At 59.3% G+C, this 17,456-nt stretch overlaps 2 protein-coding genes across 4 annotated transcripts; both read left to right on the forward strand.

The window, feature by feature from the left end:
- The first annotated feature begins 54 nt into the window (after positions 1-54).
- Positions 55-3,026, forward strand: LOC139807842 (sushi, nidogen and EGF-like domain-containing protein 1). Of its 2 annotated transcripts, XM_071769259.1 has the most exons (5): positions 55-1,053; positions 1,362-1,493; positions 1,772-1,939; positions 2,032-2,235; positions 2,352-3,026. In XM_071769259.1, the coding sequence occupies exons 1-5, from the start codon at positions 909-911 to the stop codon at positions 2,363-2,365; spliced, it is 663 nt and encodes a 220-aa protein (XP_071625360.1). In that variant the 5' UTR covers positions 55-908; the 3' UTR covers positions 2,366-3,026. The 2 variants fall into 2 exon arrangements, with proteins under 2 accessions (XP_071625360.1, XP_071625359.1); XM_071769258.1 differs by lacking the exon at positions 55-1,053 and having other exon boundaries at positions 1,199-1,493.
- ABCG4 (ATP binding cassette subfamily G member 4) lies at positions 2,426-17,183 on the forward strand. Of its 2 annotated transcripts, XM_071769254.1 has the most exons (16): positions 2,426-2,573; positions 3,625-4,043; positions 5,597-5,834; positions 8,197-8,314; positions 8,403-8,535; positions 8,730-8,780; positions 9,356-9,501; positions 9,747-9,870; positions 10,113-10,227; positions 10,429-10,568; positions 10,854-10,952; positions 11,098-11,266; positions 11,828-11,928; positions 12,097-12,255; positions 12,397-12,515; positions 12,593-17,183. In XM_071769254.1, exons 3-16 carry the CDS (start codon positions 5,606-5,608, stop codon positions 12,816-12,818), a joined length of 1,929 nt encoding a protein of 642 aa, XP_071625355.1. In that variant the 5' UTR covers positions 2,426-2,573; positions 3,625-4,043; positions 5,597-5,605; the 3' UTR covers positions 12,819-17,183. The 2 variants fall into 2 exon arrangements, with proteins under 2 accessions (XP_071625355.1, XP_071625354.1); XM_071769253.1 differs by lacking the exon at positions 2,426-2,573 and having other exon boundaries at positions 3,462-4,043.
- The last annotated feature ends 273 nt before the right edge of the window (positions 17,184-17,456 follow it).

The raw sequence follows: 17,456 nt of genomic DNA on the forward strand, positions 1-17,456 counted from the left end.
GACTGTCTGGGAGAATTTGTTGTGCCAGGGGTGGCACTGGAAGGCCAGGACACTCTTGGACACTCTTGCTGCCCTGATGTGGGGTTGATTTTTGCTGTGTGAGTGTCACTGCCTGCAGTGTCATTTTTTCAGTACAGAGAGCAGCTTCATCTGGTGAGCAGAGCCACCTTGCCCTGTGTTGAGTGGCCTGGATGAGGGCAGTGTGACCCTGGTGGCACTGTCCCTGCAGTGACCCTCACCAGCCTGTGTGTGTGAGGCACAGGTGGAGGCAGGGAGCCACCCTGCTGGTCTCCTGGGCTGCTCGTTGACTTTTTCCCCCTTGCTTCTTCTCTCAAGAAAAGCCATTGGAATTCCAGGTTAATGGAGGGAATCACTTCCTGCTAAACCCTTGGCCATCTGCTCTCTCTCTAATCACAGACACTGGGGGTGTCATTGGTGTTTGTGCCTCTGCTCCCTGACAAGCTGAGCACCTCATGCTCAGGGTGAGGCAAGGCTGTCCCTCTGACTGCATCCCTGAGCTGCCAGCTCATTCCAGGGCCTTTCCCAGCTTTCCCCAGTCCTGCCTGGTGCTTGGCAGAGCTGGGCTGACAAGATCTTGGAGAGCAGGGCCCCCAGCCAGGTTTGCATTCGCAGCACTTCCAGCTTGGCCCTGATTCCAGCAGGCAGGGGCTCTGCTGCCAAGGCCAGGGCTGCACTGCTGGCAGCTCAGCCTTGGGTGCTCCTGCCTGGCATGAGGGGCCAGGTGGAGTGGGAGTGGAGGCTGTGGGGGCTGGGAGGAGTTGTCCCTTTAAACAGTGGGTCCAGGGAGGGTAATCTGCCAGAGATTATCTGCTGGGGAGAGGATTGGCATTAAAGGGAATGTCTCCTCCCTTCCCCTGTGTCCTGTAGCACGTTCCTGCCCTCTGTGTATGGAAACCAAGTTCACTTTCTCCTGGGCAAGCAGAGGGGGGGATCTTTGGTTTGAGGGGCAAAGGGAGGAGGGCAGAGTGTGTGCTATGGGACTTCTCCTCCTCACCATGCTGACCACACTGGTCTCCTGTGGGGACCCAGAAGGTAACAGGGTGTTTGGGAGGGGAAAAAAAGGGTTTGCAGGGTGCCCTAGAGCTGCTGGCACCTGGCTGGACAGGTCTTCCTCAGCAGGGGGAAGACTTTTGCCACATCCCTGTGCTCAGGCTTGGCATGGGAATGGGAATGGGGCTGCTGGTGGATGCACTCCTCAGCACAGCAGGGATTTGGGGGTGGAAAAGATGATCTTGGGCTTGTACGACCCCTGTGTGGGTCTCTGAAGGCTGGGATGCTGGTGGGAAGGGTGGCCCTCAGCCCCCAGCCCTGCTCTGCCTTGCTCTCTGTGGTCCCAGCAGCCATGGACAGTTACTGGTCTGGCACAGCCCCCATCTGCCTGGGGGGCTGCCAGGGGAAGCACAAGGAGCTGAAGAGGAGCCGGTGTGGGGATGGCAGCTGCTGCTGGCTGGGCTACAAATCCTTCTGCAGAGGTACAGCCAGGGGAGAGAGGCTGAGGGGGGTCCCTGGGGGGGCGATGGCTGCAGGGTTTGGCACAGCCAAGCCTGGGGAGGGCAGGGTCTGTGCCACACACACACGGGTAGGGTCCCCCCAGCAGCCTGGGCCTTGGGCCAGAGCAGGACACATCCTGGGGCACCCACAGAGCTTGCCCAGGCCCCAGAGCTTCCCTGGGTGCATCCCCTGGGCTGCTGTGCACCCTGTGCAGGGGATGCTGCCCCCACTTTGCCCCCTGGAACCTCTCTGTCCCCAGTGAACTGTGGGCGACCCGAAGCAGAGCTGAGCTCCGTGGTGCATGGCAATGACTTTTGGGTCGGGTCAGTGGTTCGGTACAGCTGCCAGCCCGGGTTCCTGCTGCTGGGAGACCCAGCCAGTGCCTGCCAGTCCAATGGTCACTGGACCCCCAAGCCCACCTGCCTCCGTGAGTACCCCTGAGCAGCACTCTCCCCCATCCCTGTTTTCCCAGGAGGGCTCCAGGGCCTCCGGGCATGCTCTCTGGTCCTGCTTTTCCAGGGATTTGCCTGCGAGGTCGGATTGAGATCAGGGAGCAGGATATCAGTGGGAAGTGCTCCTCCTCCTGCAGCACCCAGACCCACCTGGGAGCCACCTTCAGCCACGGCTGCATCAAGGTCTCAGACTGTGTCCCCAAGAGCTCGGGCTGGGCCCGCTGGTTCCTGCGCTGTGACATCTGTGAGTGTGACTGCCACGTCCCCTGTGGTGAGTCCTGGGTGGCTGCCCACCTTTGGGAAGGGCCTGTTTCATGGGAAGGGTCGACATGGAGAGCTGGGGGCAGGCAAAGGACTCAAAATCTGCTCTTCTTGCTCTCCTTACAGCTTCCTCTGGGTAGAGCTGCCCAGGGCTGTGGCCAAAGGAGGCTTCCACCCTGGATGTCTGCTTCCCTTTGCCATCTGTCTGCATCCCTGTGCTCCTTCCATAAGCTCTGTCACTCCTAAGGCTGTCAACTGAGAGCTGTTCTGGACTCTGTCTCGGGGCTGCCTTCCTGCCTGGCCCCATCTTGTGATTCTCCAGTGGCAGGGAAGACTCTGCTCTCCCTGGTGAGCTCACTGTGCTTTCCCCTGCACCAGGGAGCTGCATGTGTTCCCTGCAGTTTGCTCTCAGGAGCTCCCAATCCAGCCCCAAGCTGTTGAAAAGGCTTTGAGCATCCAGGGGGTTCAGTCCCAGCACCAGGGCTGCTTTGTGCTGTGCAGAGTGGGCCTGGGCTGAACCCCCTGGGGCTGGGAGTCAACATACTGAATGATGCAGAGCAAGCTGGCTGTGTCCAGCATGCCTTGTGATCTGGGAGGAGATGACTTAAAGCCTCCATGTGGAACTTGGCTCCATGATTACCTCCTCTCCCTGCCCCACAGCCTCTCCTCTGCCCGGATCCTCCTCTTCCAAGGAGCAAATCGCTGAGATCCATCCCAGTCCAACGCTGGCTGTGGGAGGGGAAAGCTCTCCTTAGCTCAGCAGATGTTTTTTTTAATTAATACTTTAGTCGGTGCCACTCATTTCCATATGGCTTTCATGTTTAAGTGCAGTGGTGGGTGAGAGGTGTGAGTAACAGGGAGGATGGAGCCAGGCACGGTGCTGCAGGGGGATGGCAGATCCCCCACGGGGAGCTGGGTGTGTGGGGAGTGTGTGCTGGGGATAAAGCTCCAGGAGGGCACCCTGGCCCTTTGTGGGCAACTCTGACCCCCCCAGCCCTGGCTCTGGAGGGTTAATATGGGCTCCCCAGGCAGTGCTCAGTGGTGCAGCCCTGGTTTAACCCAGCTTGTGCCCACACAAGGTTGTCCCAGGTTGGGACAGGGCTCAGCAGGAGCCGACTCATCGGGCATCGGGCTCAGGGGTCTTTGGGCTGGGGTGGCAGCAGAGGGAGCCGCGTTGGGCTCTGCCCCGTGGTTCACAGATTGGGCTGGGTCACCTTACAGGTCTGTTCCTGCCTGAAAGATTCTCTGGGTGAGCAGGCAGGGGGAGGGTGCTGCGGAAACAGGGTTGGCACTCCCCGGGCTTCTGCGCTGGGGATGCTCAAGGCCTCCTGGCTTGCGGGGAGAGGGAAATAAGGGCCGGTCCCTTTAAGAGGATTTTTTTTTTTTCTCTGCCTGGCAGCGCTGCCTGCCTGGGCTGCCCATCCTGCCACCCCGGGAGGAGGCAGCAGCAGCGGGGACAAAGCTGGCGGAGAAGGGCAACGCCGGGCAGCCGGGCCCGGGGGGCTGATAGCCACTGCTGGGGTGGCAGAGCCCCCCACCCTCTCCCTCCGGACAGCCCCCGCCTGGCCCTGCCCTGCCCGCCCACCGCCCAGCCCAGCCCAGCCGAGGGATGGGGAGGAGACCCCGGCTGGGGACCCGCGGGGGCAGCACCCAGCCCGGTTCCGGGCTCTGAGCACCGGACGGGTCTTTCCGAGCCGCTCCCTGCCCGGCGCCGTCCCGCAGCCCCCGCTGCGGGCATCGCCCTTTTGTCTGCGGAGGAAGAAGAGGAGGAGGAGGAAGAGGAGGAGGAGAGGAACCGCCGCGCCCGCAGCTTTCCAGGTGAGCCCGGAGGGGCTGCAGGGGGGGTGGAGGGGTCCGGCGGGGAGATGGGGTGATGGAAGAACATCCCGGGCGAAGCTGCCTTCCCCAGCCCTCTTCTCAGCCGCGGGATGCAGCGCTCCCCGTACCGCCCAGCCCGGGGGGTCAAGGTGAGCCCGAGGACGCTTCGCTGCCTGGAGCCCCCCGAGCCCCCCCTGGCCAGCACCCTGAGGTTGGGTCCCACGGCGGAGCCGCTGTGCCCAGCGTGTCCCAGCCCTCGCTGATGCTGAGAGGGGGATGTGAGTGCTGGGGTCCCGCAGCCCTTTCTTCCCACCTCTCCTTCCCCAGGGCTTGGGGTTGGCTTTCTGCCAGCCCTGTAAAGGATCTCTCCGCAACGGGGTGAGGGCTGGGAAGATCTCGGCGCAGCTCCTGGCGAGGCCGAGCTCCCCTTGCAGGGAAATTCTCTGTGTGTGTGTGTGCATTGCAGCTGTGGCAAGGAGCTGCCTGCATCCTGCGCCTCGGCAAGATGGGGATGAGCAAAACGTTAGGAGCCCAGCCCCGCAGGGGTGATGGGCCCTGCCCTGCCCGCTCCGGCACATCTCAGGCTCCTTTTGACAGTGTTGAGGGGATCCCCTACCCTTCTCCCAGTCTTTGGTGCTGCAGTGGGACCCGGGGTTACATGCTCCCCACCCTGCTTGGCTTTAACATCCCCCCCAGAACCGCAGAGAGTCCTCAAGCCAAGCAGAGACGCAAGGAGCTTGGCTGTGCTGCAGGCAGCTGTGGGGAGGGCTGCAGGCAGAAGGCACTGCCCAGAAAGAGAGCATTTGGGAAGATGTGTGTGTTAGCATCATGCAATGGCCCCAGTGAAGTATTGGCCTGGTCTCTCAGGCTGTGCAGGTAAGAGCAGGAGGGTGAAATGAGCCAAGGGAGGCAGAGAAGGACTGGCACTAGCAGGACCACTTCCCAGTTCTATTAAATCTGAGGGTCTCATCCATTCAGAACTGTTCTGCCCCAGGAGCTGGGGTGAGGCCCAGCATGCTTCACCCAGGAAACTGGAACAGTGTTTGCTTTGCACCCCAAACGTGTGTCCCCCATGCTCCAGCCTGATCAGGCAGGGATAATTCCTGGTGAGCCCTTGGGGACATCAAGGCACAGCTGGGTGTCCCCCACTGAGGGCAGAAAATTGGCTCTCCCACCTCCCACCCTGCACCCACCATGGTGAACAGAAGCAGGGCAGGGTCTGGGGAGGTGAGCATCCTGCCAGCTTTGCTGCCAGAGCTGGACCCAGCTGCTGGAGGTGCATGAATTATTGACTGTGGAGCTGATCAGCTGCTCCTTGCTGTGAGCCCCTTGGTGCAGGCTCAGCTGTCACATCCAGGTCCATCCTTCCCTCCAGCTGTGGCTGTTAGACTGCAGTTGGGCAATGACACAGGGCAGAGAGGGGCAGTGAGACCTGGAGCCAGCAGGAAAGGTCTGAAATGACAGCTTTGTATGGTCTGGTCCCTGGCCTCTGCAGTCCCTGGTCCTGAGAGAGGGGCCTGAGTCCTGAGTCAATCCCTCTGCCTTTCCTACAGAGCAGCAGGATGGCAGAGAAGGGCATGGATCCTGCCTGTGTCTCCATTGCCCTGGAGGACACGGTGTGCCACGCCAGCCCCCCGGATGCCCCTCTTCTCACCACCCACTTGAAGAAGGTGGAGAACCACATCACAGAGGCCCAGAGGTTTTCCCACCTCCCGAAGCGCTCGGCCGTCAACATTGAGTTCATTGACCTCTCCTACTCTGTGCGGGAAGGTTCCTGGTGGAGGAAGAGAGGTAGGAGCTGCCAGCTGGGGAAAGGCTGGGGGGGGGGGACCTCCAGGGATAGCTCATTCCTCACCCATTCTGCATGCCATGATCCCACCCAGGTCCCCAGCATCTTCCTCTGTGCTGGGATTCATCGTTTTTCTGCAGATTGCTCTCCCAGGCAGTCCCAACTTCTGCAGCCTCAGCTCTCTGCCTTGCTGGTGGGAGCTTGCCTTGCTGCATGGCAGCAGGGAGCCACAGCAGGAGATGCTGGAGCTGCTCCCCCTGCACTTGCCCTGCTGTCCCCTGCAGCAGTGGGGGCTGGCTGGGTGATCCATCTGTCCAGCCCTGGGGTCTGCTGGAGCTCCGGGTGCAGTTTGCAGCCGTGCTCTGGCTCTCTGTCCTTGCTGGGTAACCGTGGGTAGAGGGCAGGCTCATGTCCTGCAGCAGTTGCTGCTATGCAACACCGGAGGAAAGCAGAGGGTGTCCCGGGGAGGTCTCTGGCCAGGGCTGCATGAGGGAAATCGGGCAGGTTTCCTGGCTCAGGAGCAGCCAGGGTGGATGGATTTCCTCAGTGCTCTTGTTTGGGGTATGAAGGTTGTGTGGGGTGTGTTGGCTGCAGGAGACCCCAAGTGGGGCCTCTGCTCAGAGCCTGGCAAGAGGAATAATGTGTGGTTTGCAGGGGATTTCCTCTCCAGTGACTCCCTGTGCAGCTGAGGCCACGGCCCCTTTGCTGTCTGTGACTCTGGCCGAGAGCTTAGGGAGTGGAGAGGGGATGCAGATGGCAGCTGGTGGGTGGTAGTCTCTTTTAATTAGCTCTCTCAGTTAATGGGATGCCAATCAGGCATCCCCATGAGATGGAAGGGAAGCTGATCGGTAGAAGCTGGAGGCAGGCAGGGATGAGCAGGAACCTGGGGTGAGCAGTCGGAGGGTGCAGGGCTGCTCAGTGGGGTGCCCTGCCAGCCAGCAGTGCTGGATGAGGCCTCTGACTCTGTCCCCAGCCATGCTCTGCAGCTGGGGAAACTGAGGCACTGACAGACAGTGGGAGCAGCCCTGACATCTCCCAGTGTGAGGTGTGCTGGTTGGTTTGGGCTGCTGAGGAAGCACCCCAGGAAGAACCACGGGTTCCCCAGGGCAGAGTGTGCTGTAGCACCCAGGAATCCTGGGGATGGGCTACACGACAGTGCTCTGCAGGGAGGGAGGGGAAAAGGGTCAGAGAGCCACATCCCCAGGGGTACCAGGATGCTGGGGTGACAGAGGAAGAGGCTCTTCTCACCCCCTGGCCAGGCAGAGGAGCTGGCAGGCTGCTTAAAAAAAAAAAAAAAAAAAAAAAAATTAAATAAATAACTCGGGAGGTTACTGGCAGTCAATGAACGCGAGTAACCGCTGCGCAAGCTGCAGTGGCGCCGACGTGAGCAGCATGCGCGGTGCTGGAGCGGGGTGTGCGGTGCCGGGGGGGCTGCCAGGCATCTCTGCTCTGCTGTCACCATGCACAGCCCCCTGCCCGACCCTGCTGGTCCTCACTGCCCCTGTGCCGAGGAGAAGCTCTCCTGGATGCGGGGTGCCTGACTCGAGGGGGTGCAGAGGGGCGACCGGGGGTTTGCGGTGCTGGAGCCGCTGTCCCGGGACAAACTGGAGGGGCTGCCCACCTAGGGCCATAAACTGGGCTGGTCCTGAGGTTTGCCCCAGCCTGTGGGCAGGGGAAGGATGTGTTCCCCTCGCCCAACACCGAGGGCCACCGTGGAGTGCAGGGAGGGCGTGTTTCCAGCAGGAAGATGCTGAGGTTTGGTCCGTGGATCAGCGTTGTCCTAGCACCCTCATTCCGCTGCTCTCCTGCCAGAGCTGTGTTTTGGGAGCGACTCCTGAGAGCCTGAGGCTGTGCCTGTTCCCTGTCCTGGACACATCATGTTTCTTCTTCGGGAAAATGCTAATCAGCTCCGTTTAAAGCAGAGATAATTCCTGGTCTGATTAGCGCTGCTTGTTGCCAAGTGTCACAGCATGAATGCCAAAGATGGCAACAACCAGGCAGTCAGTGGGCTTGGGGACTCTGCCTGCCCTTCTCCGCTGGCCCTGGGGACTGGGATCTGACAACGTGGCCAGGACCTGTGTCATAGCCTGATAATCTTTCTCAGCAGATGACCCTGGTCTTATCCATCATCCAGAGCATGTGCCTCTTTGGTGCATCCAAGCCATCCAAGGAGCAGGGTCAGGGATCATGCTGGAAATGACATCTGCTGTGGGGGTGCTGACAGACACGGCCTTCAGGCATATGCAGACCTCACTCAGCATGATGCACGAAGGTCCTGAGGTCCCCCAGGGGCTGGGAGAGCATCTCAGTCCCTGGAGTGCTGCTGGTCTGGAAAGCTGAACCTGTGTTGCTCTGTCCCTCCAGGCTACAAGACTCTCCTCAAATGCCTCTCAGGGAAGTTCTGCCAGAGGGAGCTCATTGGGATCATGGGGCCCTCAGGTGCTGGGAAATCCACCCTCATGAACATCCTGGCTGGCTACAGGTGAGGCTGGGGGGAAACCAGGAGGTCTGGGGGGAGCAGGACTGGGGGTCCTGTGCTACAACCCTCCCTCCACACCTCTTCCCTGCAGGGAGACTGGCATGAAGGGACAGATCCTGGTGAACGGCCGCCCCCGGGACCTCCGCACCTTCCGCAAGATGTCCTGTTACATCATGCAGGATGACATGCTCCTGCCACACCTCACCGTGCTGGAGGCTATGATGGTGAGTGAGCTGGGAGCCAGGAAGCCTGCAGGGCACACTGTGTCCTTGTACACTGAGCCATCAGGCATTTCCAAGGGTTCTGAGCCTGTTGGTTCCGCTCCCTTCATCCTAAGCCATGGATCCCGATCCTCAGCCAGACAGGGATGTTCCCTGCATCTGATAGTTGTGTCTCCCTGCCTGTCCTCTCCCTGCAGGTCTCTGCTAACCTGAAGCTGAGTGAGAAGCAGGAGGTGAAGAAGGAGCTGGTAAGTGCAGAGGAAGGTGGTCCCAGGCCCCCTCATCTGTTCACAAGAGAGGGACAGCACAAGTCCTGTGAGGAAGGGCTGAGGGAGCTGGGGGTGTTCAGGCTGGGGAAGAGGAGGCTCAGGGGAGACCTCATCACTCTCTACAACTCCCTGGAAGGAGGTTGGAGCCAGAGGGAGGTTGGGCTCTATCAGTCAGACAAGAGGCCATGGGCTTAAGCTCTGCCAGGGGAGGTTTAGGTTGGATATTAGGAAAAAATCCTTTCCAGAGAGGGTGATCAGGCAATGGAATGGGCTGCCCAGGGAAGGGGTGGATTCTCCATCCCTGGAGATTTTTAATAAGAGACTGAATGTGGCACTGAGTGCCATGGGTTGGGAACCTCGGGGGGAGTGGATCAGGGGTTGGACTTGATCCCAGAGGTCCTTTCCAGCCCGGATGGTTCTGGGATTCTGTGTGATTCTGCGACAGTAGGGAAGGGAGGACCCAGATGGGACCAGAGGATGCTGAAGGGCTCAGGGTGATGGAGATCTGCAGGGATGGGGTTGGGGAGCCTGTGGTGAATGGGGTTGTCTCACAGGTGAATGAGATCCTGACAGCTCTGGGGCTGCTGGAGTGCTCCTACACCCGCACCATCTCCCTGTCTGGGGGCCAACGCAAGCGCTTGGCCATCGCCCTGGAGCTGGTCAACAACCCTCCTGTCATGTTCTTTGATGAGCCCACCAGGTGAGCCCATGGGGGGCCAGGACTTCCCTCTCCCCCAGCCCTTCCCTTGCTGGGGGACACTGAGATGTGGCCAGCAGCATCTGGAGGGCTGTGAGAGCTGAGGGTGGGGTGTGACTCTGCTCACCGGGTCCCCAGGAGGGCTGGGGCTGCGTGGGGATCTCTCCTCCACTGATCTTCTCATTCTCAGCTCTCCCCTTCTCTCTCTGCTGTCTCTTTCTCCTCCACCCCATCCTGCGTGGCCACAGTGGTCTGGACAGTGCTTCCTGCTTCCAGGTGGTTTCCCTGATGAGGTCCCTGGCTCAGGGTGGGCGCACCATCATCTGCACCATCCACCAGCCCAGTGCCAAGCTCTTCGAGATGTTCGACAAGGTTTGGGCTGGGACAGGGGATTCTTCAGGGCTTGCAGGGTCCTCCTGGCCCCAAGAGCCACAAGAGAGGTCATGGGAGGGATGGGCTGCAGTTGTTTGACCTGAGGCTTGTGTGGAACACAGCCCTGAGAGCTGAGGTCTGCGAGGGTGCTCGGTGCCACCCTAAGGGCAGGGAGGTGGGTAGGGGCAGGGGAGGGTGCCCCTGGTTGCTCTGCACCTGCATATCTTGGCTTTTTCTTGCAGCTCTACATCCTGAGCCAGGGCCAGTGCATCTTCAAAGGCATCGTGACCAACCTCATCCCCTATCTGAAGGGTCTTGGACTCTACTGCCCCACATACCACAACCCTGCCGACTTCAGTGAGTGTCCCTTCCCCAGCTGGACCTGTGGGTGCAAGCAGAGGGTGGCTTGGAGCTGGTTTGGTGCCATGGGGTGCAACATCACAGGGTGGGGGTTTTGTTAGGCTCCCCTGCTCCACGGGGTCATGGTATGGACAGGCAGAGTGAAGTGATGCCCAGAGCTGGCTCAGCACCTGTCAGGGGTCCTGTTTCTCTCCACAGTTATTGAGGTGGCCTCAGGAGAGTATGGGGACCTCAACCCTGTCCTGTTCCGTGCTGTCCAGAATGGGATGTGCACCATGGCTGAGAAGAAGAGCAGCCCTGACAAGGCAGATCCATCCTGCCCAGCACACTGCGTGACGGTGAGTGGGGTGGGAGAGGCCTCCTCTGGTGACAGGGAGTAGCAGGGTGACAGGGTGCCCACCCAGGTACACCCCTGCCCCACAGTGCACAGATGTCCTGTGATGCCCAAGAGCCCCTTGGACACAGGGAGTGCTTGTGACAAACATGTGCATGTGGCTGGCAGTGCCTGTTCTCACCAGGGGTGCTCACAAAGGGCACCCTGGGAGCATTTGGGTGCCATCCTAGCAGGGAGCCCATGTTGTGAGCTTGACCCCGTGTCCCTGACTTGCCCCGTGGCCTTGTAGGACGTGGACCACATCGAGAGCCACACGTTTGCCACCAGCACTTCAACTCAGTTCTGCATCCTCTTCAAGAGAACCTTCATCTGCATCCTCAGGGACACGGTGAGGGGATGGGGTCTGGGGGCAAGCAGAGATAGGAGTGGGATGGAATCACCCTTGAGGAGCAAGCAGAGTGTCCTCTGCTCCCCGGGGTGCTCGTGGGGTGCAGCTCTGTCTCTCTGAGCCCCTGTACCCTCTCTGCCTGCAGGTGCTGACCCACCTGCGGTTCATGTCCCACATCTGCATCGGGGTGCTGATCGGGCTGCTCTACCTCCACATTGGCAACGATGCAGGCAAAGTCTTCAACAACACTGGCTTTCTCTTCTTCTCCATGCTCTTCCTCATGTTTGCTGCCCTGATGCCCACCATCCTCACCTGTAAGGAGCTCCTGCCCCCAAATCCCATCCGCTGCTCCCAACCCTTGGGGATGCTCCAGCTGGGTGGGAGTGTGTGTTCAGGGCAGTGTGTGGTGGAGCCAGATGAATTCAACAAAAGGGAGGGGGGAAATTAGGAAGGAGAGGAAAAAAATCGAATTAAATGGTGTGAAAACTTCTGTTTAGGTATATTGCAGTCTTGCCCTTTAGTTAATGCTTTTATTTAATTTAATAACGTACTTGCTGGTTCAAAACAGGATGCTGGATTTTTTATTTTTTTTTTTTTGTGAGGAAAATTTCTGTGAAGCTGAAGCTGCTTCACCTCTCACTTCCTCAAAAAGTTTGCCTAAAAAAAACCCCGGCCAAGCTGACATTTCCATGCAGAAAGTCTCTACTGAAATTCCACCGCCTCTTTTTTTCCTGGTGAAGATTTGAGCTTGTGGTGCAGGCAGGAGGCTGCCTGGTGGCCTGTGCTGGGGCAGCATCACCTCTGCCTCCAGCAGGGCAGGTGGGAGCAGCTCAGGCCAGGGCACTGCTGGCTGCTAACTCCTTCTTCCCACACAGTCCCCCAGGAGATGTCTGTATTCCTGCGAGAACACTTGAACTACTGGTACAGCCTGAAAGCCTATTATCTGGCAAAAACCATGGCAGATGTGCCCTTCCAGGTGAGCTTTAGGCTGGCCCTACAGCTGATGTGCCTTCCTTGGCACAGCCAGTGCCCTGGTCTGGCTTTGGAGGGGGCTTCCTGCATCTCCCCATGCCCCAGGCAGGGTCAGTGGGGTGGGGATGCTCAGGGCTCCAGCAGAGCAGTCTCTTTGCTTACCCCTCTGCAGGTGATCTGCCCCATTGCATACTGCAGCATCGTGTACTGGATGACGGGACAGCCACCCGAAGCCACACGCTTCCTCCTCTTCTCTGCTCTGGCCACAGCCACAGCCCTGGTGGCCCAATCCCTGGGGCTTCTCATCGGAGCTGCTTCCACTTCCCTGCAGGTCAGATGTGGCCCCAGCTTCACCTCTCACGTGGAGACTGAAGGAGAGGGTCAGGGGGTGCATGGCAGAGAGGGCCAGAGGGCAGTGATGCCCACTGAGAGTGCCTGGGGCAGGGATGTGACACCCTCCAATGCTCCCCAGGTGGCCACCTTTGTGGGACCAGTCACTGCCATCCCTGTCCTGCTCTTCTCGGGCTTCTTTGTCAGCTTCAAGACCATCCCCACCTACCTGCAGTGGAGCTCCTACGTCTCCTATGTCAGGTTTGTGGGGAACCCCTGCTCTGGCCAGAAGCTCCCTGCCCTGGGCACAGAGTGACTTGTGATGTGCTCTGCCCTAGGTATGGCTTTGAAGGTGTCATCCTCACCATCTATGCCATGGAGCGTGAGGACCTGGAGTGCCTGGAGGACTTCTGCCCTTTCCAAAAACCCATCAAGATTCTGCAGGAGCTGGACGTGGAGGAGGCCAAGCTCTACCTGGACTTCCTCATCCTGGGCATCTTCTTCGTCATCCTGCGGCTCCTGGCTTACCTGGTCCTCAGGTACAAAGTCAAATCGGAGAGATAAAAGGTCCCAGGGGGCCCCGGTGCCATTCCTGGGCCCGACCTGCTGTGAGAGACCATCCTGCAGCTGGACACAGTGCTCCCAGCAGGTCATGGACCACATCGGAGGCGTCGGGAGGTGCCAGCCAGGCCTGGCTCAGTCGAGAAGGGATTTGAGACATCTCGGAACTGTTTTAACCTTTCCACACACTCGTCATTGCGGGAGTTTTGTACAGCCCTGCCCTGTGCCACCCTCTCTCTGAGGACTGCCAAACCCCACTGAGCTTGGGGGTCACCTCCTGTCACCTCTGCATGGCACTGCCCTTCTCCTACTAAACACGTCGGGACACCCAGGACAGTCCCATGGAGGTGGCTGTGTGCTGGGCAAGGAGAGCAGAGCTCTGGGGCTGGAGCTGGGAGGAGGCAGAGCAGGGATGGGAAGAGCAGGGATGGGAGGTGCAGGGATGGGAAGAGCAGGGATGGGAAGAGCAGGGATGGGAAGAGCAGGGATGGGCAGTGCAGGGATGGGTGGAGCAGGGATGGGTGGGGCAGGGATGGGTGGAGCAGGGATGGGAAAAGCAGGGATGGGAAAAGCAGGGATGGGAGGAACAGGGCTGGGCAGTGCAGGGATGGGTGGAGCAGGGCTGGGAAGAGCAGGAATGGGAAAAGCAGGGATGGGCAGTGCAGGGATGGGAAGAGCAGGGATGGGCAGTGCAGGGATGGGTGGAGCAGGGATGGGAAGAGCAGGAATGGGCAGAGCAGGGATGGGAGGAACAGGGCTGGGCAGAACAGGGATGGGAGGAACAGGGCTGGGTGGAGCAGAGCAGGGATGAGCAGTGCAGAGCAGAGATTGGTAGTGCAGAGCACTGCCCCATTGCTTGCCCTGGCCAGCAGCACGTGTGTCAGTGCTAAGAAGAGCCCAAAGATGCAGCAGGCCAAATTGCACAAGGCTTTAGGGTTTCCTGTTGCTGTAGCCACAGAAATTGCTGCATCCCCTTTTTCCTTCTGCAGAATCCTCCCTCGTTTTTTCCCTTATTTTTTTTATAAACCCCACTGCTTCCCAGTCTGTGTGGAGGGGAAGGGAGCCAGCAGCTGGAGCTCTGTCTCACACTTCTGCTCATCCTCAAGAGATGGGATCTTCAGGCCTGGGGGTGCAGCAGGGTTCTTGGGAATGGGACAGTGTTCTTGGACCTTAGGGAGTGTCATACTCAGTCCCTGTTACCTTTGGGGTCTGAGCCAAGAAGATGACATCAACCAACATGGAGAAAAGTGACTGGTCCCTTCAAGTGCTGTGTGGAGAGGGGAGGATTTAGGTTCCTGTGCCCTCCCAGTGCCAGATGTCTGCCAAGCAGGGCTGGGCTCAGCCATGCCACCACTGGAACCTCTCCTGCAGGAGAAGAGCTGTCCCTGAGCCCTTCCCTTGCACTGTCTCACTCCTCTTCCCCAGCACAACCGTGGTTGTCTCAGCAGGACAGGGAGGATGAGCACCAGCTCTGCAAGGAGATGCCAGCCCCAGGGATGCTCATCCTCATCCTCATCCTCCTCACTGTGCAACCTTCCCAGGGTAATGCTGTGCAGTAGGGGATCCCAGCAGTGCCAGAACTGGAAGGCAGCTGAGATCTCAGAGTGGTTTGTTGCTTGTTTGCACTGGGAAGGGCTTGGTGCTTGGTGACTGGTGTCAGGAAAAGGTCCCTGTTAGAGTGTCCCTGGTGGCTCCTCTGAACTCCCCCATTTCTCCACAACCCTTGCAGGGTGAAGGCATTTGGGGACCTCGCCGACCCTCCAAAGGAACAGAGCTGAGGCTGGAGCCTCATCTTGCTGTGCTGGGAACACAGCACACTGCTCAGCTCCATAGCACAGGGCTGGCACTGGTGTTGCTGGGCTGCACTGGTCACCCATGCACAGGGGAAACCGTGTGGGGGTTTGTTTGTTTGTTTGTTTGTTTTTTTAGTGAGCATGGACATGGGGAAGGCAGCTCTGGCCCATCCTGGTGTGCTGGGCCCTGGTTCAAGTGCAGTCTGAGAGATGCTGCTGCTGGCACTCTCTGGACAGCAGGGATTGGAGGAGGGCAAATGCCAGAATTCAGCAAAATCTTTTGAGACTGTTCTTTGCTTGTGCTTGTGTTGAGGCTGCTCCCCAGAGCAGTGTCTGGCTGGCCTGCTGGTGGGTGGCAGATGTGTGACAGCACTGGTGCAGGGCTCTCAGCAAGGCTGGGTTTCCCCTGCCTGGCCAGCAGTGCTGTGGTTGCACATCTGTGATTGCTTCTGCAGAGCAGCTGGAAGCAGGATGAGCCCTGATTCCCTTTCCATGCTGAGCACTGGGGTTTGCCACAGGCACTCTTGTCTGACTTGCAGCTCTCCCTCACAATATTCCCCTCTGCTCCTGGATCATCCTTCCCAGGCAGCCCTGTGCCATGCTCTGGAAGCCAGGCCAGCCTGGGGGCTGCAGTCTCCTGGGCAGGGTGATGCCAACCACAGCTGCAGGGGCAGGGTTGAGAGGGAATGGTCCCCTTGTCTCCTCTGTCACAAGGTGGATGGATTTCCAGGGGGGCAGTGGAGCTGTCACCCTTCTCTGTCTCACTGTCACGTTGTTGGGACTGATGCCCTTCTTCTGTCTTGCTCCTGGGCTGTGGCTCTTTAATCCTTGTCCTGTGCAGAGTGTGCACTGCTGGGCTGGGGAGTTTTCCCTGGATGGATCCCCAGGAGCTGGCAGTGGTGCAGCTTTGCTCCATGGCAAGGGGTGGCATAAAGGATTTGGGTCTGGCAGAGCCTGCCCCAGGCTAAGGCACCCTCGGTGGTGGCCAAGGAGTGAACTGATCCAAGGTGTCAGAACCGGGCCATCCATTGCCCCTCCCCTCTCAGTGGGGACAATCCCAGAGGTGGTGGAAGGCACAGGGAAATGTGATGGGACTGAGCACGTTGGCATTGAGCCCCAGAGGCTGGCATGGCTGGGCTGTGCACTCAGGGTCTGTTGCTCCTCTCCTGCCCAGGTGTCCCTGCCCCACAGCACTGGGTGAGAGGGGTTGTGTCTGCCTTGTCACGACAGAGGGATGGGGTCCTTAGTGGAGCAAAGCTTGGCTCCTCCAGCCCAGCAGCTCTCTCCAGGATGCTCTCTTCAGATGCTGTGTGTCAGAGTGAGCCAGGGCTGTGCAGGTCCCCTTGGCAATAACACTGTCAGGTGTGGGGTCCTGTGAGTGGGTGGGGAGCACCCACGTGCTGGGCTGGCACACAGCAGTGAGGATGCACTTTATCAGAGCAAGGCAGTGGGGCTGTGGGTGCCTCTGGCTACAGGAATCCCACCGGGAAACTTGTCTGGATAATCTGGAGGAGTGTGATGGAGGAGAGCAGGCTTCTTCCTCCACACTTCCTCTGCCCTCCTGCCCCCTGCCTTCCCTTGCAATGCACTTTGAATGGATGAGGATGTGGTTCACACCATGGCTCCGGCTTCCTGGGAGCACTGGTGGGACCTCTAGCCATCTAAAACTGCTTCAGCCCCGTAGCCTGGCTCTTTCAGTCCACAGGCCTCTCCCCCTCTGTGTGCTCTGAATGCTGGCAGGGAAGCAGGGACGTGGCCTCTCACCTCCATGCATGTCCAGGCCACCTTTGTCACACGCACAAGAAAAGCAAAATTCATTGTGACCCAGCTGGTGCCAGGGTTTGCTGGAGGGGAGGTTGGCTGAGTGCAGGGAGGGGATGAGGCTTCTCCCAGGGTTTCACTTCTCTCTCTAATCAGGCAATAAAACAGTGTTTCATTCTCAACGGTGTGTGGACACCATTTGTCCTGTTCCTCTGCCCCGGGAGCTCCTGGTGCCAGGGCCAGAGGGGCTGCTTGGGATCTCTTGGTGTGTCCCTGCCACGCTGGACCTCGTGGCTTCCCAGCCTTTGCCTTGTCCCCAGAGGAGGTTGTGCTGTGTCCTGCACACAGGAGACAGGGCAGGGATGGACCATGCAGTGAGATGCAGCTGTTGGGACCTGTGCTCCCACACGACCAGGGCTGAGCTGGGACTTTTTTTTTCCTGGGACTCTGCTGAAATGAGATGCAGGTAACAGCTCCATGGCCAAGGGACTTTGCTCACCCTTGCCCAGGTCCATCTGCCTTGCCCCCAGCTGCAGCCTGGCAGGAACCAGGCAGGGCAGGGGTGAGTCCCTGGGCTCTGGGGACAGCACAAGGCTGCTGGCAGAGTCCTGCTGGCTCTGGGCTGTGCTGCACAGGTAGGTAAGTGCCCCTCAGGGACAGGGTGCCCTGGTCACAGCTGGCTGCTGGTGTGTCCAGAGCAGGTGTCTGGGAGCTTTTTGAGCAGGTGGAGATGCTGTGGCGTATTTCAGTTGTTCTGAGATGCCAGCTGTACTTGTTGGATGTCACACATCAATAAAACTTATATTTATAGTGTGCTGCCCGGGTGCCTCCCATCCCTGAGTGCATGCATGCCCAGGGAGATGCGTGTGCCCGGGGACACCCACGGGGTGGGTGCTGGGAGGGCTGGGGGCTGCACAGAGAGCAGGAGGAGGGTGCCAAGAGCACGGGAAGGTGTGCAGGTCCCCCGGAGCTCTGTGCAGGACTTTGTGGTGTGAGCTCTGGGACTATCGGGGTGTGAACCTTTGGGCCCAGCACCCCTGGCTCAGCACCACCTGTGGCTGGTTGGAAGGGGTCAGCACTTGCTGGG

This window comes from Heliangelus exortis, chromosome 26 (assembly GCF_036169615.1).
Source record: "Heliangelus exortis chromosome 26, bHelExo1.hap1, whole genome shotgun sequence".
In the NCBI taxonomy this organism is placed as follows: Eukaryota; Metazoa; Chordata; class Aves; order Apodiformes; family Trochilidae; genus Heliangelus; species Heliangelus exortis.

Excerpts from the sequence above, each read along its gene's own strand:
- ABCG4 (XM_071769254.1), top strand. The coding sequence starts at position 5,606 with ATGGCAGAGAAGGGCATGGATCCTGCCTGTGTCTCCATTGCCCTGGAG. Across the intron at positions 8,536-8,729 it reads CCGTGCTGGAGGCTATGATG|GTCTCTGCTAACCTGAAGCT; the intron begins GTGAGTGAGCTG and ends CTCTCCCTGCAG. Across the intron at positions 11,929-12,096 it reads TGGCAGATGTGCCCTTCCAG|GTGATCTGCCCCATTGCATA; the intron begins GTGAGCTTTAGG and ends ACCCCTCTGCAG.
- LOC139807842 (XM_071769258.1), top strand. The coding sequence starts at position 1,208 with ATGCACTCCTCAGCACAGCAGGGATTTGGGGGTGGAAAAGATGATCTT. Across the intron at positions 1,494-1,771 it reads CTACAAATCCTTCTGCAGAG|TGAACTGTGGGCGACCCGAA; the intron begins GTACAGCCAGGG and ends CTCTGTCCCCAG. Across the intron at positions 1,940-2,031 it reads CCCCAAGCCCACCTGCCTCC|GGATTTGCCTGCGAGGTCGG; the intron begins GTGAGTACCCCT and ends CTGCTTTTCCAG.